This window comes from Solea solea, chromosome 8 (assembly GCF_958295425.1).
Source record: "Solea solea chromosome 8, fSolSol10.1, whole genome shotgun sequence".
Classification (NCBI taxonomy): Eukaryota; Metazoa; Chordata; class Actinopteri; order Pleuronectiformes; family Soleidae; genus Solea; species Solea solea.
Window position 1 is genome coordinate 24,898,909 of NC_081141.1, and position 23,676 is coordinate 24,922,584.

At 43.8% G+C, this 23,676-nt stretch overlaps 1 protein-coding gene across 5 annotated transcripts in view; it reads left to right on the forward strand.

The window, feature by feature from the left end:
• The window catches only part of rhobtb4 (Rho related BTB domain containing 4), a 37,761-nt gene extending 14,736 nt beyond the window's left edge, over nt 1-23,025 (forward strand). For 4 of the 5 annotated variants that reach the window (XM_058635970.1, XM_058635967.1, XM_058635968.1 and 1 more), the window contains 10 exons: nt 9,673-9,874; nt 10,684-10,787; nt 14,730-14,915; nt 15,049-15,868; nt 16,064-16,283; nt 17,417-17,535; nt 21,373-21,523; nt 21,664-21,752; nt 21,847-21,952; nt 22,070-23,025. In XM_058635970.1, the coding sequence (XP_058491953.1) occupies nt 9,683-9,874; nt 10,684-10,787; nt 14,730-14,915; nt 15,049-15,868; nt 16,064-16,283; nt 17,417-17,535; nt 21,373-21,523; nt 21,664-21,752; nt 21,847-21,952; nt 22,070-22,248 (2,166 nt within the window). In that variant the 5' untranslated portion in view covers nt 9,673-9,682 and the 3' untranslated portion in view covers nt 22,249-23,025. Of the gene's footprint in view, nt 1-3,424; nt 3,803-9,672; nt 9,875-10,683; nt 10,788-14,729; nt 14,916-15,048; nt 15,869-16,063; nt 16,284-17,416; nt 17,536-21,372; nt 21,524-21,663; nt 21,753-21,846; nt 21,953-22,069 lie in introns of those variants that run through there. The other variant, XM_058635966.1, reaches the window with a different exon arrangement.
• The last annotated feature ends 651 nt before the right edge of the window (nt 23,026-23,676 follow it).

Consider the following 23,676-nt stretch of genomic DNA (forward strand, 5'->3'; position numbering starts at 1 on the left):
CTCAGTCAGCTCTGATAGAATTGCCTGACAGAGGCAGAATAACAACATAAACAACAACAAAAACCACCAAAGGCTATGCACTGCAGCTTTAAAAGTACTGTATGTCCAGCCAGCAGGGCGCTCCTTAGTGACGCGGCCTTGCCAAAGAATGCTCCAGCTCTTTCTCCTAACTTCAGTGTAAAAACGATGGGAGTGAACTTCCCACACAGTTAATGAAAGAGGGATAGAGCCTGTAAAACAAAGCCACACAGTCTTTTTTTGTACTAATGCAGCTGGAAAGGCCACACATCCCTTCAGCCTCTGCTTCTTGAGAGTTCTCTCACAAGTCCACCTCTCCCACAAAGGGGGCGACCTCTCCACATTTCTAAGCCGCTCTCAGTGCCAGTGCTGTTGATTGAGCCCCTGCTTTCTCCAGCAGCATTCCAACCCATCTCTCATGCTGTTACATTCTGGCCATGCCAGCCAGGTCATGGGCCAGTGTTTTCTCAGGGCCTTTTAAGACAACAGGAGAAAAAAAAACACACACACACACACGTAAAACACACATCTCCACAAGTTGCACGTCGATCTTTTGCTCCCTTAATTGTGGTGTTGGAGTTTGGCTACAATGAATGTGGGATTTTGCGTTTTATGGTCAAGAGCTTACAGCACGGGTCTACAGGATTTTCCTCCTTCAGTAAAAGTGACATACAGCAGTTATAACAGACTTTACTCAAGATTTTGGAGTGTTTCTATGTGAATTTTACATGCATTTATGATGTCAGGCACTGATGTTGGACATGAAGGCCTGGCTCACAATCTCTGGTGTCGCAGTACCAGGTTCAACCAGCAGATGTCTGTCTTCCGTCTTCCACAGTCACAGGGGGGGAAAGTTGCAGATCACACAAGTCCCACATTCAACAAACACTGTTCCAAGTGAAAAGTGCTCAGATAAAATGTAATCTAATGCCACTTTCACCTCTGATCTCAAACTGCAGCCTTAGCTCTTATGAAAAGTATGTGGAGTTATTAGAAATATCTACAAAACATGTCTGGGCAAAGTCTTCAATTAAAGACAGCAGGATTTCCAAAGCAACTTGAGTTCACACGTTAAAATAGCTTTGTGGGCAGAACAGAGAGGTATGATGGCATTTCGTTTTTCTTCTCTGGTGCAGCTTAACATTCCTGAAATGAATTCCCAGACACTGAGATCTTGGAAAAAAGTATGTAAGAGAAGAATGTCGAGCATTTTCCACCACACCAATCCATGATATGGCCCTTTTTTTTTTTCTCCTTTCTCTTGGCTGCTGTATTTCCTTTTTTGTAGCAAGCGGTTTCGCAAGTGTTGCTATGTGGCAGCTAGTTGCTATGCTTGAACACCCAGAAATAACCATAGAAGAAAAATGATCTCCATTGCCAATGAGTATTAAATACACTATTGCATTATTGATGTCAATTCAATTTTTGATAGGTACGACCTGCACGAAGACGGATACAATTATTTATATTTAGCGTCTATTACGTGTATATGTAGATATTTATAAATCAATATAAATATGTTGTTCTCTCTTGGTAAAAATAATTGAATTGAAGAGTGAACAATCTGCACTGAGGTGGACAAAGGCTGCAGGATGCTGTGAGTCAACAGGATGACAACTAGGCTACCACATACGTATGTGCAGGTCTTCGGTCCTTATCTTTGAAGAGATTTTAAATACACCTCCTCAAATCTACAATCAAACATCTCTTCAGTAATAACACCTGCTGTGCACAGTGTTAAGCAGCTTTCGGTGGGGGAAACAGCTGCGGTAAAATAGTGGTTAAGTGACTCAAACAGTGCAGCAAAACTAAAAATGAGAGAACAGTAAAACATTCACACATGAGGCTCAAAGTGTGTCACGCGCACAAAACTGCACTCAAGTTGCTTCACTTAAAAACACAGAGATAATTACTTTCAATTCATGCAGCGGAGGTTAGAGGGAAGGTCACTGGGAATGGAAATTACACAAAAAAGGGAGCTGAGGAAATGATAGTTCATCAGTTTGTACATGAGTGTAGATTCTCTGACTGGGAGTCGTGATATTTACCTGTATGCTCAACTTCATGTTTAATGACGCCAAGAGTCAATAACAAGGACACACAGCCACTTAATGTTATGCACGCACTGAGATCTCGTGAGACGTTAGCCGACTATGGCAACGCTCTGTTGTCAGGAACTCAAAGTGCAACTGTCTGCACACAGAGTCATGAATAACAAGAAAGAAAGAAAGAAAGAAAGGAATCAGACCTGAGCTAAAATAGACGGATAAAAGTCAATAAAAATCAAATGGAATAACACGTCCAGGTGATAAAATAAATTCATTCAAAAAATGAGATGGAAAAAATAAGTAGGTCACATCAGATAAGAGAGATACTTTTACTGATCCCTCGTACGGGAGATTACCTCCAGCAGCACAACAGAGAGCAACCAAGGAAATGTAATTTAGAATAAATAAGAATTGATAGTAGCAAAATATATGATATATACATGTATAAAGCAGTGTACACTGTACAAAATAGAGACACAGTATACACAAATAAACGTGAGAAGAGGTGGATAAGAGTGAGTTAACCCTAACAACTAATACAAATAACTAAACAAAAAAGCAATAACATGTATATATATATATATATATACATATATATATATATATATATATATATATACATATATATGTATGTATACAATAGAACAGCATTTATGATTTCTGATAATTCCTAATCACATTATGATTAGAATCTAATCATGATGTGAAATATGATATTTTTCAGTTACAGATACCTGTAAATGGGCTTAATAATATTAGGCATAATATTGTTGAAATTTCACTTATTTTTCTCAAGAAATTTCAGGCTAATTGTGCTGCATGTAGCCACTGAGCTAAAGCTGAGTTGGACACCTCTAGTTTAGCTATCAATTCTATTTTTTTTCCAGGATAAAAGCTCTGAACTTGATATGAAAGTTGTTGTTGTAATTTAAGATCAGATTTGTGAGATTATCTGCCGGGCCAGATACTGATGCTGGCGGGCCAGTTTTGGCCCACGGGCCACCAATTGCTCACCACTGCTTTAGGAGATTGATATGAAAAGATGAGCAGGGTAAAAAAACAACAACAACAGAAGGATAAATACTGAATGAATGAATAAAAGTGGAAAAGTCGAAACAGAAAGTGATCATTTCTTTCTTCCACGCCCTCCAGTCATAGAAAGCTAACGGGACGTGTTGCACGTGTCTGCTGCGGGCTATTTATAGCGTCTGTTGATGTTTTTTTTTTTGTTTTTTTTGGGACTGTACCTGAACGCAGCACAGAAGCAGTTGGGCGACTTGCGCTGTGACGCGCAGCCGCGGCGGGGCGGAGGGAAGGGGGCGTGTCTCTGATGAAATCAGCTGGGGAAACAAAACAACCGAGGAGGAGGAGGCGGAGGCTCGTTCCACCTCAGATCTTTGAGGCGAGTTTTGTGCAACATTCCAGCGGATTAAAGGCGTCAGTCACAGCGACACGGCGTTAACTCTGTGCGTCGGCGGTGGTGGGGTGTTTGGAAGATAAAAGAAAGGATCAGAGGAGGACGAGGAGGATGTGACAAGGGAAGGAGCGCCTGTCCTCTCCTGCACGCGCTACGTCCACTGTTGCCTCTTTGTGTGCGTGTGTGTGTGTGTTTTCTGCTGTCTGACTGACATAAAAGACGGCGACCACGTTCTGCGCGCGCGTCTTTTGTCCGGTTCGAGTGACCGGCTGAACCACGAGCACAGTGGCATGTGGGTCAACTCCGGAACTGTCGGAAGGTAAGAAAAACACTGCAGAAATACTAGGTCACATGTTCCCCATTCACTTGTTTCTGTGCACAGAGGAAACACAGTTGACAAAAACACCCTGGAATCAGCATCATCATCATCATCTGCAGCAACAGCGTTTTTAATCTCCTCTTTACAGATTAAATATGTATGTCTGGGACTATACCCCCACGTGTGTGACATGCTTATTCCTGTGTAGGCTGGTACAATGGGAGATTAGTGAGCCAGCGTGCCAGTGCAGTGCATGGATCATGGATGGAGGGATGGATGGGCTTGGCACATTACGCAAGACTATATCAGAGCGCATCCTTTTTTTTTTTGGGATGTGCAGGGGCTGAATTCATGTCTGAGTCTACTCTGTGTCTCATTTCCACAGACATGATGATGGCTTGACATAACACATTTTAGGACTGTCGTTTTTTTTTGTGAATCGGTTTTTCAAGAGACGTGAATGGACCAGGTGCTTATGAATGGCTGCTGGGGGAGGAGGAGGGATGAGGGATGGAGGGAGGAGGAGGAGGAGTGGGAGCACACACGAGGTGCAGTTTCATTGATGCTACAAGATGATTCAGTGGAAACAACAATCGCGTCAAAACTGGTGACAATAGACCAGGGATGGCTCTGATACTCATACTGCGCCGGTATTATTCCCAGGCTTTTACCCCCTTTAACGTAACTGAAAGTAAAGAAATACTTTTAAAATGTATTTTAGAGCAGATGCAAGACTCGTTATTCTGTGTATTGTTCAGCAGCTGTTGTAGCTATTTTGCCTGAGAAGAATACATTGTTTATGACTTATATATATGTGTGTGTGTGTGTGTGTGTGTGTGTGTGTATATATATATAATGATTTATTTATTGTGGAAAGTCAAAAACGCAGGTTTCTCTATTTATTCACCACATAGAGAACAAAGTCTCTTAATACCGAGTGACACTGACAACATAAACAAACGTTTCTATTATATTGGCTTAAAAATGTTTATCCAAACATTATTGAAGTGTTTTAAAAGATAGTACATCACAACAAAGTCTCACAAAGTTAGTAAAGATCTGTAGGGCTGCAACTAATGATTATATTCATAATCAGTTCATCTGTCAATTATTTTCTCAATCGAGTACTTGTAAAGGTAAAAGGATGACGTTTTCAAATGTCTTGCATTATACACAAACCAAAATGCATCCGTTTTAATGATTTCTTTTGTTATATGGAGCAAATAAACCAAAAAAAATTTCACATTTAAGAAGCTGAAAAGTCACAAAACTTGTTTTAATTATTAAAACTAAAAAAGACGATTGATTAATCGTTTGTTCACAGATATCCTGTGTATAACCTACTGCCCCCTGCTGGTAAGTAAAGTAATCTCCTCTCTGCCAGGCTGGTTCTTAATGGACAAATATGCCAAGTGAGGTAGCATCACAGTTGGATGTTCTATGCCGTCTGGCAACACACACACACACACACACGCACACGCACACACACACTGCAGTGCTCGCCTTGAAGCTATGACATCACAAGGTTCTTGTCGTGGGCGAAGCTGCAGATTTTTGTTATCTGACCATATTATCGTTTTTAGTCATCAGTCAGTCGTCATATCTGCAGGATGTAGTTGTGTAAACAGTTTGGCACTCTTCTCGTCCATATTGTGCAATATTTTGTGCTTTGGCCAAAACTTTTTCTTCTTCCAGGAACCATGAGTCTATTAATGGGAACCCGGCAATTGTGACTCATCCTTGTGTGGAAGAACCAAAAACCAACTGCACACAATCCTCCGTCCATATCATGGTCAAACTGACCCTGACGGTGATGTAGAGTTATCACTAAAACACTGTTAATGAATGAGTGATGGGGGGGGGGCTGTAATGTTATGTACAGTAATACCTCCAGCTGGATCTAGAACAGAGCTACTTATTGTCCTGGTCAGGCACGACGCCCGGCACTTTGACTGTGTCAACAGCCTTTGTGATAACATGGAGCAGCAGCGCTGACCCACATGGAAGAGTATAAGCCAGCATGGGTGACTGACTTGAATGTTCTGGCCTCAGTGTCAGGCTGTTGTAGTGGAAGGTACACGAGGGTAATCGAGCTTGCAGTCGCGTTTGATGCCGTACGCGTGCGAGTGTTACGCATAGAGAGTTTCGGTGAGAAACACAAGTCAAGCCTATATTTGGAGTGGCACGTGTGGTTCTGTGGAGGAAAATCCGAAATACTGTTTTACTGTGGTCGGAGTGGAGCTGAGGGATTTTGACGTAGAAAATGAAAGAAATCACAAAATAATAATAATAATTAGAGTGGAGGAGGATGATGAGAGAGCAAGTTATCTTATTGGGAATAAATCTGCCTCTGGTGAAATGTCCGTATAGCTATAAAAGTTTGAAGAACCACTGTTTTAGGAGAGAAAGTTAAGACAGGAAGAAAACAAGGGGAAGCTCTTCTAATGAGCGCCGATCCGCCGCTCCCAAAGACCCACTTATTAAATTGGTATAGATGTGATCATATCATCGTCTGCCAAGGGCTGTGCATTAACACCAGTACCATCTGCAGTGGGTGAAGCAAGTGAAGTACGTGCAGACGTGCGTGCGCGTGTGTGTGTGAGTGAGTCTGAGGCCTATACGTCATCCACGGAGCCAAACAGAAGAAGAAGATAAAAAAAAAAAAAAGGCAGATGGAGGCGATGGAGGCTTGTTGGGATGAGCGGTGACTGCCAGTGAATTGGTAGAGGTATTACATAATAGAGAGGAGGGTTAGTAAACTGGGTGTGGGAGGGTTGTCTGCTGACTTCCTCTCTTATGACTGCCATCCAGTAACGTGTATAAATGACTATGAAAACAGGGTTAGAGAGTGCATGATGTTCAGTGCAGGGGAAACAGTGGGAGAGAGTTCAAAAGATGCCGTGACCTGTAAGGCATTATTATGTTCGGAAAAGGAGTACAGAACAGAACGTGAGCGTGGAAGAGAGCGAGGGAATTTGTCAGTGAGTTGCCACAAAACAGACAGACAAAGATAAATAAAAGAATTTGAAAAGGTGTGTGTGTGTATAAAACGAAGCTCTGCAGTGACAGGAAGCTGTAAGCCATCTCCTTATAAACCCTCCCGGCCTTAAAGCAAAGTCACACTGAGACACACACGCTGTTCAAATTATGCATGAGTTCTTTTGTCTGTCTGCTTCTCCTGCAACTGACACACACACACACACACACACTTGCTCAGTCCATGACTTTCCAGGGTAAACCGGAAGGTCGGGGTTAGTGGGTTTAGTGGGTATTTGAACTCCTGTCACAGTGTTCCGATCATGGTGGTGTCACCAGAACCCATCATTATGTCACATAACAGGAGTCAAAGATTAGCACACACACGCACACACACACACACACACACACACACACAGTGCTAATGGCCTGCTTTGCTGCTTTGCTGAGAAGATGACACTGGGCCGGCAGATGAAGTCTAGACACCTGTGTACAGTTCAGTGTAGGTCGTTTGGCTAAAAATGAAACCTGAGCTTTACAGCTTGTCTTTCCGCTCGTCTGAGCCGCGCCGCGCTGCTCTGCTCTCATGGTCTCCACCGCCTTTGTTCCTTGTTCTCCTCTGGCTCAGTTTTCCAATACCAAAAAGAAAAGTTTATTATAAAATTTAAATACAATTTCAAAATAAAATTTGCATCACATCCTGTGTGCGGCCATGTTGACGTTTTGCAAACAAGGCTCCACCACACTGATGTCCACTCCTATGTGCCTGACATTATTGTTTATTTTCCGTTCCCTTGCAATAACTTATATATATAATAATATATATATATATATATATATATATATATATAAAATAATAATAATAATAATAATATATATATATATATATATTTATATATATATTATATATATATATATATATATATATATATATATATATATATAAATAAATATAAGATAACAATATACGAAGCACAGTTCCCTCGCAAAACAAGTGAGAAGTCGGCTTCTTTTCCCACGGACCACTTTTTTTGCAACCAGCAGACGCCCCCTGGTGGCTTTTTAAAAATATTTCTTAACTTCCGCACTGGCGTCCTTTTACAGACCTGGAAAACTAAGTCGACTTTTTCTACATGGTCTATGGTTCCATCACTGCTTGCATCATTCCATGCCTCACAGGCTGCCCTTAAGCTTATTACTAGGTGCTTTACACTCACACATCATTCTCTTTCTTCCAGTAGAAGATTTCAAACTTTACTTTACTGTATTCATCTCCAGAACCACACAGTGTTTTTGATCCCCGGAGCATCACCGGCTGATTCTAACGCTGGGGCTGTCAGTCCCTCTGTGTCTCTCTAAGACTCTAATAATCCCCTCCCTGCCTTGTCCATCGCAATCCCCTTTTGCTTATCCACTCCTACATTGGAAATGCTGGAAATTAAAACAACTACACATCCGCTCTCTCTCTCCCTTAATCTGTCAGTCTGTGTCCTTTTTTTTTTTTTTCCTTTTCTTTTTTAGTCTCTTCCTGCTCTCATGTCCTTTGGCACATATTGCAGTGCGTTAGCTCAGGCTTCACACTCGGCCCCTTTTTTTTTTTTTCCACTTTACTGCTTCACCAGCTGCCCGTAACCATTAGTCAAATAGGTTGTGGTCTCATTTTATTGCTTCTTCTATCTCTCTCTCGCTCCTCTTTACTTGTGGTGCAAGTCTCCTAAGGCGTCACAGCCAGATTGGGGGCAAGGGCAAAAAAAAAAAAGGAGTATTTATAACTCTGAAAGACACTTTCTGTTCCATGTGGTCTGAGACAGGCTCGACTCAGAAAGACAAAGGTAGGCTCCTCGTGCTGTAGCTACTACCTGGGAATTCTTTGGGAATTCTGTGTGTGTCTCTTGGGATGGTGTAGTAGCATTGAACACACAGGCTGCAGGTGAGTGAGGATGGAGAGTATGGATGCACACACACGTCTCTTGTGTCCAATGAATGGATGCCATTTATAGCCCCTGGTGTCTGTCACTGCCACGCCGGCATCCACGTCAGTGGAATAACAAGCGGAAGGATCTAATGAATGTTTCAGAAAGTCTATTTTTGGGATCTCGTGGCTGCTGCTTTGAACAAGTTACAAGGACAGACGGGCTGATGAATGGACTACAGGTCGAGCTGTGTGTGCGAGAGGTTTGGTTATGTAATTCTGCAGATTGCGTCGGCATTTATTTTTATTTTTTCCATATACTAACGTGTGTTTTTTGACATGTCCGACGTGTCTGTGGACAGGGGGATTCTGCTAAGCTTTTTTACAGGGATGTGTGGTTTTTTAAAAGCAGAAGTCACTTGAGGCTGTGTTCATAACCACCTGCGTGTTGTGCTGCTGTTAACCCTGTCGCGCTCTCTCTCTCTCTCTCTCTCTCTCTCTTAGACAGGTGGTCAAACATTTTTTTGCTGCAGCTGTGAAAACCTGAAGTAAATGTAGTCGACCACCCGACGTGATTGCTTTCTGAAGCATAGATGATGTGGAGCAGATCAGGACAAAAGAAAGACAAGAGACTAGCCTTGAGCTCACTGTCCTTTTCTCTTCTCTTCTATGTGTGTGTGTGTGTGTGTGTGTGTGTGTGCAGCTACAGAAATAGCTCTACACTGCCTGTGAACCATGTGTTTTATTGAGAAGTTCGTCCGAAGCCCCTGAACACCGGTCATTACAGCTAACTTAACAAAGCCTGGAAGTGGGTACAGATAGACGCCGCTGTGCCGAATGCCCGTCGCTTTTGTGCTGTTGTTGTCTCACAGGACGCTTTATCAATGCCATTTTAATTTCCCATAAATATTAAATTAACCTCTTTTCATCCTCTCTCTCCCTCTCCCCCCCTCTCCTTTTCCCTCCTCCTCCTCCTCTCCAGGGCCCTCTCCATGGATATAGACACAGACTATGAGCGGCCCAATGTGGAAACCATTAAATGTGTGGTGGTTGGGGATAACGCTGTAGGCAAGACCAGGCTCATCTGTGCCCGGGCCTGCAATGCCACCCTCACACAGTATCAGCTGCTTGCCACCCACGTGCCAACCGTCTGGGCCATCGACCAGTACCGTGTATGCCAGGAGGTGGGCACACACACACACACACACACACACACACACACACACACACACACATACAGAGTGTGGAAAGAGCCACTTCAAGACAAACTTGGACTCACCTTTAAAAGATAATACTGAGGCTTTTGTTGTTGTTTGTTATTCAGTTTATAGTTTGTTGTTAATTATCCTTTTTTTTTTTTTTAGTGGTTATAATCCTTCAATTCCACCAAAGCCACTAGGGCCATTACTTTTTCCAAAACTCGCGGTCAAATCATTATTGCATGACTTTTCCTTCGAAGATTTTCAGATAAATCTCCCACTGCACACATGACAGCATTATTTGTTATTACTCTGACTATTACAGCTTTTTTTTCATAATTAAAACAAGACTTTTCTGAATGATTTCTGGAGAAATTCTGGAGAAATTCTGGAGAAATTTGTGGACAAAACATCTGAAAACATCATCATTTTGACGTCTGAGAAACACCAATCATTTTCTGACACTTTATGGACCAAACAAATGCTCGATTAATTGAGAAAATAAAATGCAAATTAATAGATTATGAAAGTAATTAGTTGCAGCTTAAACGTGATCCTCATCCGTTTCCTTCCTGCTTACTATTATTTGTGTGCTAAAAGTTGGATCTAAGGCCCTCACTGCACTCATAGCGCCCTCTGTTAGACGATGGGGGGTAATTACTTCAGTCTGAGGTGCTTCCAGGCTGTATCATTATAATTTATTTTTTATTAAAACACATGAATTAAAAGCTTCAGAACTCTGGATAAAAATCAGAGTCTGATGCTGATTCCAAGGACGTGTGTCTGTGTCGCAGGTTTTAGAGAGATCTCGTGATGTAGTGGATGAGGTCAGCGTGTCCCTGAGGCTGTGGGACACATTTGGGGATCATCACAAAGACAGACGATTTGCCTACGGCAGGTGAGTACCTGAACACACACACACACACCCACACACACACACACATACAGAGACACACACACACACACACACACACACACACAGAGGCCGCCTGGCAGCCAGAAACCTAGTTACTGACCTAATAAAACAGTTGCTGGTTGACCACAGTATTAACTAACCTTCGTAACACATTCCCTCTTCACAGCTGGTTCAGCCAAGTGATTGTTAAGTCTTGGCTGCACAATTTGTAAGGAATTAACACAATTTCTTCGGGGGTAACATGAAACCTAAGTTATTGTTGGCAAGTTCAGGAGAATCTAATTTATAGTGTAACCAGAATGGAACTAATCTGTCACACACACACACACACGTAACATTTACTTGTCCAAAAGTTTTGTTTATGCAATCCACCTGCCATGCTTTTTTTTGAGCTGAACTCTGGCCCTGACATGATTGGATCATAGCTCTATCCTCTTTCTCTCAAAGCTCATTGACTGACCTGAATGCAAAAGCACTTATTAACTTGCAATGCAAAATTTAGGAAATGACCAAACTTGACCAATGACAGTAACGTGCATAATTATCCCAGGACACTCATTTTGTATATGTATTTTTTTTTTTTTTTAATTCTGAGACATTTGTTGTCACTTAGCAGTTTTAGTAATAAAATTTACTCTGGTATCAACAAGGCACGTTTGCCACTTACTGGATATTTTCTCATTTTTGGACCGTTCTCTGTAAACACTAGAGACGGTTGTGCATGAAAACACCACGATCAAAGTTACTTAAATCACCGTTCTGTTGCTCGGTCTGAACGTCTGCATGTCTATTTGCTTATACATTAATACACATTACATTGTTGCCATGTGGTTGGCCGAATGGATATTTGAACGAGTACCAAATTAAGTGGCGTGTGAGCGTATTATCCCTGAAAACGTCTTCCTGTTGCCATTTTATTCCTTTGTTTTAATCGACTCTTTCTTCATTTACTCTCATAAGACACGTCACATGCATCCACAAACACACGCATGCACAATTGGCACTGAGTTTCGTCAAGGGCGTGTTGACAAATAACACAGCGCGTGCTCATTTCCTTCTGTGATATAATGTGTATTTTTGCCTTTGTAAGTTGTTTGCGGTTCAGTTCCCCCCCCCCCCCATTGTCTGAGTGCCTGTGCGTTTGTGTTGTGATCTGCCTTGTTTGTGTGAGTGTGCGTGTGAGTGTGTGTGTGTGCACGCCTGTCCACATGTCCTGTATGCTTTGTCACCTTGCAGTCAGCTGATAACGACAACAGTGCCAGCTCAGCTGTTTTTCCGCTCGCCTGCTCCCTGGAGCCTTCAAGCCCAGACATCAACCCCTCTCTCCACCTACTTCCCTTAACAGCTCCTCCTGTGACTCTGCTCATCCACTTGCTCATGAGCATCAAGCACTCCCCTCCACCTCATGTCTCCGTCATCACCTCGTTACTCCCACAGTTATCCTCTGCTGTGCCCTTGACACGTTGCTAAGCCTTTGCCCTCCTCGCTCACCTCCTCTCACTGCGTGGCCCTCTGTTGATATCAAAACTCAAAGCATCACAGTGTCAGACAATACCCAGAATGTCACATGCTTTGTTGTGAGTGGAACGCTCAGGTTGAAGGAAAACAATCTCAGCCCGGGAAAAGCCGAACTCGACCTTAAGCCTCCCTCGAGATATTTTAACAACAGTCAGCTGCGCTGTGAAAAGAACACTCTTGTGTTACACCTGCAAACAATGTTCTTGCACTTTTAGTAGCACATTATCAACTTTTATGATGCAGTGATGACAGGATTAATGACTGATTAGGGACGTCCCACCAGGCTGCGCGGTTGTTGAGTAATATATGTGACGGCATGGGACGGATCGGTTTATTTCTTTATGAACACACTTTACTGGAGACACTTGAGGTCATCTCTGTTGTCTCTCTGTGTGTGTGTGTGTATGTGCCACTTTACATTGCCTCATTTCTTACATAACACTGTAAACCAGCCATTCCCACACCTAAGAAGACCGTGGCCCAATTTAAATCTGCTGCGACCACCTAATCATCACAAATGCTCATGCCTGACCCAACCCATATTAGAGTTTTCTGTCAACTACGATAAATACGACAAATAGAGTACTTTAATATGGAGTTGCTCACACTTCCACACTTCTTGGAAGACTTTCCTCAACATTTTCTATGTGAACTTGTGTCCATTCATTTACACAGAGCATTTATGAGGGCAGACACGACACTGGTGTTTTGGACGAGAAGGCCTGGCCCTCAATCTCTGTTCCAGTTCATCCCAAAAGGCGCTTGATGGGGTTGAAGTCAGGACTCGGTGCGGGCCAGTCCAGTTCTTCCACACCAAACGTGTCCAACCATAGCCGCTTTGGCATGAATAACAGTGCCGTGCCGAGGCTAGTGGGAACACGCCACATAATCTTTATAGTCCTTTGTGCAGCTGCTTTTAAAAGACAGACACAGACTGAATGGGCTGAAAAAGTGTTCATTTCTCATTTCTCTGGCCTGCGTAAACCTTTTGTAAAGCTGTTTTCCCTTCATCTCTCCCATTATTGGTGGCAAGTACAACATTGTGCTGGAAAACGAGAGCGGCCCAAACCATGTTTGCAAGTCTTCGATGTAACCACAAGAGCGAATGCACATACACATAGTCAATGACCTCAAATGGACTGAGCCATAGTAATGATCCCTTGACAAAGTACTAATGGGAATATTCTGTACGTGTGTATAGGCCTGTGTATGTGTGTGTGTGTGTGAGAGCTGTGCTATAATGCTTTGTCAGTGTATATTATGGCCTTGGGCACAGGAGCTTTCAACAGATTACTTTAGCAAATGTAAAGGTTGAGTATGTAGAACATGCCTACACTGAGGCAAAACATCAATAGAGAGTCGGTGTCGGTTGTGTGTTACATTTCAGGTAACAAATGTCAGAAAATGCATATATTTCCATCATCTGCGGGTTAATAATTACGATTCATGCAGCACAGAAGTTGCTGAAGTCAAAACTATCTTGTTGTGTACACTTAGGAGTTTTAGATTTCTGCTCCGTCAGCATTATTGTGCCGAGGCAGAGCTCTGTCAAACATTACTGAGACAAACATGTGTCAACATGCCACAGAAACACAAACACCGGGGGAAGCAGCTGCAAGTGCGGTGGTCTTCCATTACATTGGTGGAGGAAATTAATTTGTGTGTCTGTGTGTTCTGATCTATTGTCAGTTTTCCTCTTTGTGTGTGTGAGAGCGAGATCACAAACTCAGAGGCCCAGATTCACACACACATTAAAAGATCCACCCACTCATGCACCCGCCCACCTGTGACCATCCACGGTGTTGTTCATGGTTCAACAACGCCATGCAACAGCTGAACACGTTTTTATTTTTACACGTATCCTTCTCGTGTGAACACAAAGGCCCTGTGTGTGTGGCCACGTTACAGAGCACGCATGAATATAAAACTGTCCTCACGACACATTAGAGACCAATCCCACAGCTGATGTCCGGGGAACTGCTGCACTTTCACGTTAACCTCAAAGGTTGGATTTTGCTTGATTTTAGTGTCAATGTGTGAATTCATTTGTAGCCGGGACCACAATGATAGCATCGATTGCCACATGATTTGTATTTTGTAAAAGATACATGATCTTATTTCACGTTACAGCAGCGCGAGTAGTGCTCTGATTCTCTCTGTTCCTCCCAACTCTTGGTCTCTCTACAAAAGGAAACTGATTCAACAGCACCAGGATGTCATACTCAGGGTCACTCAGGGCGGCCCTGAGTGTTTTGTTCCCACTTTTCTATCCATATCATTCAATCAAATATTTCATGTCTGCATTCTGCTAATGAGGTCATCTCCCTCCCCCCCATGTATCTGTGATCTCTGCAACTTTGTGAGGCAGATGAAACAAAGACTTCTCCTCTCCTTCCTTCCCTGCAGATCCGACGTCGTGGTGCTTTGTTTCTCTTTGGCCAATCCCAACTCCCTGCGCCACGTCCGCACCATGTGGTTTCCGGAGATCAAGCACTTCTGTCCGCGGACACCCATCATCCTGGTCGGCTGCCAGCTGGATCTGCGCTACGCCGACCTGGATGCCGTGAACCGTGCACGACGACCCCTTGCCAAGTGAGACACTGGACACGTTTGGATAGAATTTGTACCGTTGCTTTTTTGCACATGAAGATGAAGACCACTTTATGTCATTTCTAATTTGCTTTCTTTTCAATACGTGTTTGTTGCGTCTCTTTCTGACTCGCAGACCAATTAAACCGACAGACATCCTTCCTCCCGAGCGAGGCCATGAGGTGGCAAAGGAACTTGGCATTCCCTACTATGAGACCAGCATTGTTGCCCAGTTTGGAGTGAAGGATGTTTTCGACAATGCCATCCGAGCCGCCCTGATTTCCCGTCGGCACTTGCAGTTCTGGAAGTCCCACCTGAAAAAGGTCCAGAGGCCCCTCCTCCAGGCGCCCTTCCTGCCTCCTCGTCCACCACGCCCCATAGTGGGCATCCCAGACCCCCCTCCCACAGACGGTGAAGGCCCCGATTCCCTTTTCTGCCTGCCACTGTGTGCAGATGTTCTTTTCCTCCTGCAGGGTGGCACCACTCGCGTCTTTGCACACAAAGTCTATCTGGCCACTTCCTGCTCCAAGTTTTACGACCTCTTCTCCCTCGACTTTGGCGCGTCCTGTGTGGTGCCATGGGGGGAGGAACAGGAGAACACCGAAAGCGTGGAGAGCGCGGAGGAAGAAGAGCAGAGCAGGAGAGGAGCAAAGGAGCAAGCTGGGCGCACTAAGAGCCTGGACATTGACAAAGACGGACTTGATGGAGGCGTGCACGGCCTGAATCAACCCCAGCTGCTCCAGCAGGGCTCTTTGAGGACGTCCCAGAGCGATAATGCACTCCCATCTCGAGCCCAGTACTTCCTGGGAGAGCAAGGGACGGGCCGAGTTCTTTCAGGATGGGGGAGAGGTTTCCTGACTGTGTATCTGGAGCATGTTGATGATCCAGTGACAGGAAGACCACGACTTATGACTGTGGTAGCCATGGATGCACTTATACAGGAAGAACCATTCAAGGTACTTAAGAGCAATACAATTATATCCGGGGTCAGATCCAGGTTCATGACCGAGGTCGGAACAAGGGCCTTTCTGCATGGAGTTTGCATGTTCTCCCCGTGTGTGCATGGGTTTTCTACATTATCATTTAAATAAATTTTTGTGTGTGTTTTGCAATTGTTCCAAAGCTGACCTCTAGGCTCCCTCTGGTTTCAGGCGGTGCTCCAGTACCTGTACACGGGCAGCCTGGATGAGGGCCGGGGAGATCTGATGCAGGTGGCCACCATCGCAGAGCTCCTCGAGGTGTTTGACCTGCGCATGATGGTGGCCAATGTCCTGAACCGAGAGAGCTTCATGAACCAGGAGATCACCAAGGCCTTCCATGTCCGCAGAGCCAACCGCATCAAGGAGTGTCTCAATAAAGGGACCTTTGCTGGTAAACCAATGTGCAGATCGTTTTTTTAACGCCGCAATTACTTTTAACAGCATCCATTCCACTGTAACATAAAATGTTTTTCATGTATGCATCAGTAGGTGTTTTGTGTGTGAGGGATTTTGACATGAAGATGTCTCCTTCTGTCTCTGAAAATGTAAACTCTTTGTCTACATTTCCTTGTGCTGTATCTTCTCCATTTGATGTAAAATATTCATTCTGTGTGGTAAACTGTTTCCTGAAATGGATGACCGCCTGTTGTTTCAGTCCTGCCTGGTTGTCTGGTGTTTGCTCTTCTGTGCTTCCTGTCTCTTGTTGTGTTTGTGTGGCGGTGTCTGTTTGTCCTAAATTCGTGTGTGTGTGTGCATGTGTAGCTCAACACTTGGCCGTCTCTCCTTTCTTGTTGTCTTAATGGTTATACCAATAGAAGTGTTCCCCTAAATTGCATCTTAGAGATGTTATTGATAAACGAAGCTCGCTGACCAACTGTAAAATCTACTTCATCTAGTTAACGCTGTAGTGCATAACTAGCTTCGACATCAGCTCCGTGTTTTCAGTAACGTTCACAGCGAGTAAGTAGCAATTCCAGACCGTACCAAGATATTAAAAATGTTGTACAGTGACAATTTTCAGCACATTTTCGGACACGGCTTACAAATAATGTTATGACACAGCAACAACAACAACAAACAAAAAAAAAAATCACACGGCAGCTCTAATTACTCAGAGACTGGATTAGCAATCTATGAATTTCCTTGTTACAGATGTGAATTTTGCTGCTTTATTGGACAAACATAATGGTTGTTGTGTTTTGGGTTTGAACACTTTCACTCTTGACGCCTCAGTGTCCACAGTCACTCAGGACGTGACCACATGACGCCACTACCCTGCGTCTCCTCTCCGTCCCTTACTCTGTGTCAAAAGCTGTTCAGTCCTTTGTCAAATTATCTCTCTGTCTGTCTGCCTGTGTCTATGTCTTTGCGTGTCTCTGTCTGGCCCTGTGGCCTTTTGTCTGCTTGTGTGTGTGTGTGTGTGTGTGTGTCCGGGCGACTGCCTTGTCTGTCTTTCCCCCTCTGTAGCTTGGGCTTCTGTGGCAACTCCACGAGATGAATGCTCTTTTCCCACCCCGGTTTTAGATGTGGTGTTCCGACTAGACGATGGCTTCCTCCCGGCACACAAGCCCCTGCTCATCTCTAGCTGCGACTGGATGGCCGCCATGTTCCGTGGCCCCTTTATGGAGAGCTATGTCGAGGAGGTGAGCTCAGACATACTGGGAATGTGTAGACACTGAACTTGTTGTATTGTAAATGTATTGTTTCTGGGTCCTGAATTCTACGGAATTGACCATCCATTTACAGTTTACCAAGCGGCCGTTCAACGTATCAACGTATATGATCAAGATAAAGAGGTTATTGATAAGGTTAACTGCTTTGGGGATGTGTGGCTTTCACAACATCTCACAGAGATCCTGTTTTTGTATCTGTGTGCTTCTATTACGTGAAGGTTTACAGCTCACAAGCCTGTTATCAGATTGACCTACAGACTGTTTGAATTGATTGTAGCTGTGCAGTTAGCAGACCTGCTTAAAGCTTACAAATACACGTACACACACTTGTTTTTTATATCTTAGTGAGCACACATCATATACATCTTACCCTAACCTTAACCATCACAAACCCTAACCCTAAAACCAGGTCTTAACCCTGAAAAAGCATGTTAAAGTTGTGGGGCTCAGACAAAATGTCCTCACAAAGATAGGTTTGTACCTTCTTGGACCTCACACACACACACTTTCACTCATTTAAATTGCAGTTTGAGTCACATAACTTCTCATATTTCAACTTCCTTTTAAGACAAAGAACTCATCGCCACTTGTTTATCACAAGCGACCATCACAAATAGCTTTTGAGGTAGCACTTCCTTCCAGTGACTCTTATCCACAGATCACTTTTAAAGACGGCCTCATGTTTGAAAGCATGGAGTATTCTTGTGTGAGGGTTCGAGTTTGCTCGCACTAAGCCCAGAAGAGCGACTCTCTTCCGAGGTCGGCTTTCCTCAAGCGCCGTGTCCAGTTACTTTGGTTTTGTGCTCACCTGAGGCTCAGCTTCTAGTCGCCCTGTGCTCGTCTGCGGTTTTAGAGCCTGTGCACTAACCAGAGAGGAAGTTCCCGTCTCTTTACATTGATGCTCCCCGGACTGTGTTTCAGAACCAGATCCCCTGAGGTATAGTTACTTGCAACGTCACAGGATAAAGTTGCAAAGCTTGAGGCACTCAGTTTGACTAGAAGAAAGGGAAAAATACAAGGAATAAAAAAAAAAAAAAACAGTTTTGAAGATTGAAGTTTATAGGCAGCATTATCAGAAAAAAGAGCTAAGTGCGGAAAGAAAAAAAAGTGTTTGTGTTTCCACGTGGATAACCTGGATTTTTCCCAGAACACACCGTCCGTGTGAGTGGGTGTGAAAAAGCCATCGCAACCGTTGTGGCTGAGAGTGAAAGTATGACAGCAGCGTCACTGAGGGGGCACGGTGTTTGCGGTGGGCTGCTGCTGGTGTCTATGGTTACTCTACTCAGTCCATGAAGCTGGCTCTGCACAGGAGGCAGGTGCCCTGGAGATACAGACTCAGAGGCTGACGGCACGGTGACGCCGTCAGCGTTTACATTCATTACGTCTAGGAGTCTATTTGTATTTTCTTGTGCATTTATGCTGCTAAAAACGCTTTGCAGCTTTAATTTCTCTCTTTCTTTTCCTACATCTTCATTAAAGTGAAAGTGAGAAGCAGTTTGAACTGGAAACAAAGGCTTTTTAAAGCACTGGTCCTTTAAAATGAACCCAAATGAACAGTGCATAGTAAAGTATCAAAAGTACAAAAGTATCAAAGTGCGTAACTATCTATCAACGCGAATAAAAATTTATGAATTTAAATGAACAAATTAACATTCAGTGCAAACACTGAAATGTTAGGCCTGCGCACTGACCGACAGACACCGGATACTCACAGATTAATGTCACCATATTGCTATATACAATCTATTTTTACAGCTATTTAAGACTTAATTACAAAACTGAAAATTAAAAACACATTTATTTATTCATATTTAATTTAATTTAATTTAATTTAATTTAATGACCTTTCACAGCCCACCAGCAGCGGTGGCCCACATGCATTAGGGTAATAAATTACTATTATTGTTTGTTCCATTAGATTCAGATGTCAGCGATGTGGTGGTTTTACACTCGTTTGACGGTTACATACGTTATTTATATCGCATCGATTGAACCACTTGACAACAGGATAATACCACAACTGTTCTCTTGCTTGAAATCTCAAACAAGCTGTAACTCTGTAAGAAAGTGAAAGTAACATGTGATCAGTCGGCGCCGCTCTATTTTTGATGCTGAAGTCACACTTCCCCTACAATATTTTTAGGCTCACACATTTTCAGTGTTCATGCTGTTGGGTGATAACAACATGCTTTATTCTAATTGTGCGCAGAGCAGCATCGAGACACCGATTTAACAGGATTCTTGTTGTTTGTGGTCTTGTTGGTGTAAGAGGTTTTTGTTCATAAACCTTGTGTTAAAAACACAGTTTAAAACAGTTGAGTTGAAAAATCTCTTCATTCTTTTCTTTGTTAACGTGCCCACCAGTGACACTTGGTCCTGTTAGCGTAACCGTTAGCAAAGATGGCGGACACTGTTTACATTAGAAATCTCTTCATTCTTTTCTTTGTTAACGTGCCCACCAGTGACACTTGGTCCTGTTAGCGTAACTGTTAGCAAAGATGGCGGACACTGTTTACATTAGAAATATCTTCATTCTTTTCTTTGTTACGTGCCCACCAGTGACACTTGGTCCTGTTAGCGTAACTGTTAGCAAAGATGGCGGACACTGTTTACATTAGAAATATCTTCATTCTTTCCTTTGTTACGTGCCCACCAGTGACAACTGTCAACAGGAACTCAGACAAGGACTAACTTAGTGGAAAAATAATGACTTCAGTTTTTATTTGTGGATTAAATCAACTTTGTTCTTCATTTTTGTTTATTTTCCTTTTTGTCTACATTTAACTCATTTCTTTTCGGGTTATCACATGTGTGTCCTGTTGCTTGTTGAGCATTAGATTCCATCTTTAGTTTTCCACTAGGGGGAGCAAAAGAACTCCCTCCAGCACAGCTGACTTATCGACACACGTCTTGCCACTGAGAGTGTGTCCACTCATTAATGCTTCCTGGCCCCAGCTGGGGGCTCTGAGCATCCAGAGACCACCCTTGTCTCGATGTTTTGATTTGTTTTTAGTCATAATGAGAGGTGACACCACGATGACATTCTCCTAATTGGTTATTATGGGGTTATAGATTGAAGACTCCCGCAGTGGGAACACCCTGAGGTCATTTCATCACTCTCATCATCTTTTCTTCCGTCCTCCCTGAGCTTGAACTGGGTAATAATGTGCTGCTCATTTGTATACCTTCTCTGGTTGCTTTTATATTAAACTTTGTTTGGCATTATTAACAGTACATTAATAAACATTAACAATTAGTAACAAATGGTTATTTAAGTTCCTGTCGGGAGTTGTTGTCGTGCTCTTCATCATTTTTGAACCAGTTTGGTCGTTCACGTAAAAACCAATCACCTTTCGTCTCCATTTTGGACGCTCAGTTTGAACTATAGTATCTTTACATGCCCAAATGCGTTGAGTCGCTGCCATTTGATTGCCTGGCTAGATATTTGAGTGGCTAATGATGAGTGTATTTTCATAGTTTTTGTTATAAGAGATGAACGTCACAACTTGTGTAACTGTGTGAAAATGGTCAGTGGATTTTAATTCACATTTACAGTGGGGTCTTATGTGTCAGCCATGTCAGTTACATCATCAACAACCTCTCCCTCAGTGTTTTTCATCCGAGACCAGATCAAAGAGAATATGCCTAGAACAAGATGTCCTCTGCCCTTTACCTCCAACTACACACGGCACTGCTTTCATATCACCATTTTCATAGGAACTCACTAGTTTCTAGCCATTACACTTAAAAAAAGTCAAAAAGTCTGTGATTAATGTAGTTCATTCTCATTACCTTATTTCCCACCAGGTGTCCATTCCTAACACCAGTGCATCCTGCATGCATGGCGTTCTGGAGTTTCTGTACTGCGGTCTGCTGACACCCTGTCCTGGTCTAGAGCCCATAGAAATGATTATTCTGGCCAACCGCCTGTGCTTGCCGCGCCTCGTTTCCCTCACAGGTAAAGATGCCTGAAAGATCCATGAAAACAGTCCTTTGTTTCATAGTAAAGATGTTCATGCATGTCTATAGAAGGTTAAAATGCAGGCCCGTGTCAGCACAGTGAAGCACATACTGACATCATTTTGTACCCGTCTGCAGAACAGCACGCTGTGGATGAACTTCTCCAGTCGGCAGTGAAAGGAATCGACGTTGACGGACAGGTGTTGGCTTACCTCGAGCTCGCACAGGTCTGTTCCGTGACTGTAAATCTAAAATGGCTCATTCTAAATGATGCTGCCGCACAGCTGAAGTGACTCCTCTCTTTTACTGTTTTTTTTGCAGTTTCACAATGCCAAACAACTATCAGCCTGGTGTCTCCATCACATCTGCACTAATTATAACAGCATCTGCCGCAAGTTTCCCAAAGACATGAAGGCCATGGCTCCAGGTACATGCACCGATTATCTGCCTCTTTTAAATCTGTGAAGCTCTCTTTCTCTCTGTCTCTATCAGAAGAATTGATTTCAAAAAATCTGACACTTCTGAAAACATTTCCTCCCTGTAGAAAACCAGAGGCACTTTGAGAAGCAGCGCTGGCCTCCGGTGTGGTTCCTGAAGGAGGAGGACCGCTATCTGCGCTCTCAGAAGGAGCGCGAGCGCGAGGAGGAGATCCTGCGCAAGCAGCACACCAAGCGGGGCTGGTGTTTCTGGAGACACACGTCGTCCTCGCCGCATGTCTCCTAAAAGACGCCCCCCCCCCCCACTGGCCGCCTCGGTCATCAGTGCTTCTGTGCCTGGATTTCAGCATGTTTGTGCCTCTTGATAATCGTGGGTGACTTCATGAATGCATTTTTGGTATGTCTGTGTGACAAGTGTGTGGGGGCGCGAGTATATGCGCGCCGCTTCTGAGTTTAGTTCTTCCCAGATGCCCCGATCTGTAAAGGGCCTGTGGCGTTGCAGTGCAGCCCTGTCCCCCCTCCCGTCCCCGTCCTGTCCCCGTCCACAGCAGCTCTGTCCCTTCACCAGCACTCACAGTGTCTCAGCCTTTGAGTGATTGGACTGGGAGCAAGGGCTCTCTGTATCTCTCTCAGTCTGCACCCTTCACATTGACCTTAATGACTAAAACATGTTAATACCGCGACCTCTGCCTTCACTTTCTACAGACTGTTAGACGTCACATACAAACCTGTGCTCAAAGTCCCCCCACCCCACCCCCCCTGCCTAAAACCAGCACTGGATTCCCAGGAACTGTTGCTGACCACACAATCATGATTTTGCTATGATTTGATCTTTTTTATATAGATGTTTGCACCTTCTTGGATGCTCATATCAGGGGAAACGGTGCACACTGCTCCCAGGAAGAGCTTTAGAAAAGCAATGTGATCGTAACTGTCATCACCCTCTAGTCTTGTCCCAATGTGGTCTGACACATCGTCGTCCACCCCTGCATGCCCCGCCCTCCTTGAGCACTTCAGAGACATTCAAAGTGACCACTCTATAGCAATGTTGGGGGGGGGGGTGGGGGGGTGGGGGGGTAAAGAGGTTTTGAGCCTTATTGGATACTGTCACAGAGGGGCAACGACGATACAGTATTAACCACTAGGTTGCATTTGAGCACCTCAGCCAGCCTGCCTTTACACCCCTACCACACTAGGGGCAGCACTGCTCAGGGCACCTACCACTAACCCTCACAGAGTGTTAATAATGCCTGTATGTAGTTTTCAGTCATGTCTTACTCGAGTTGTTGCAAAGTGTTAGAAAAACAAACGGAAAACATGCACAGTGTTTTAGAAAACGATGAAAATGATTTCCACCCGATTCCGAATGCCAAAGCTGCGACGCATTTGAATCTCTTTTCTTCCTCGTCATTTTTTTTCTTCATTTCTGCTTCCCTTGCTTTTTAGAGAAGTGAAGAAAAAGTGGATTGTGGGTGTGACGTGACATTTGAGTCCCCCCCCCCCCGGCCCCCCGTTTGCCTTCCGTTCCTCTTGCTGGAATAGAAAACGGTGCTTTCGGTGTCCACGGAAACTCACAAACAAATATGCGACGTGGTGTTCGCAGGTTTCGTGTTCAGTGGTGAGGAATGTGTGGAAACGTTATGTTTTAGTGTTGGGATGTGTCGAGTTTTTTTTTTGCTTCTACCATAGAGGGGTTGCGTTTCTATTTAGGAAG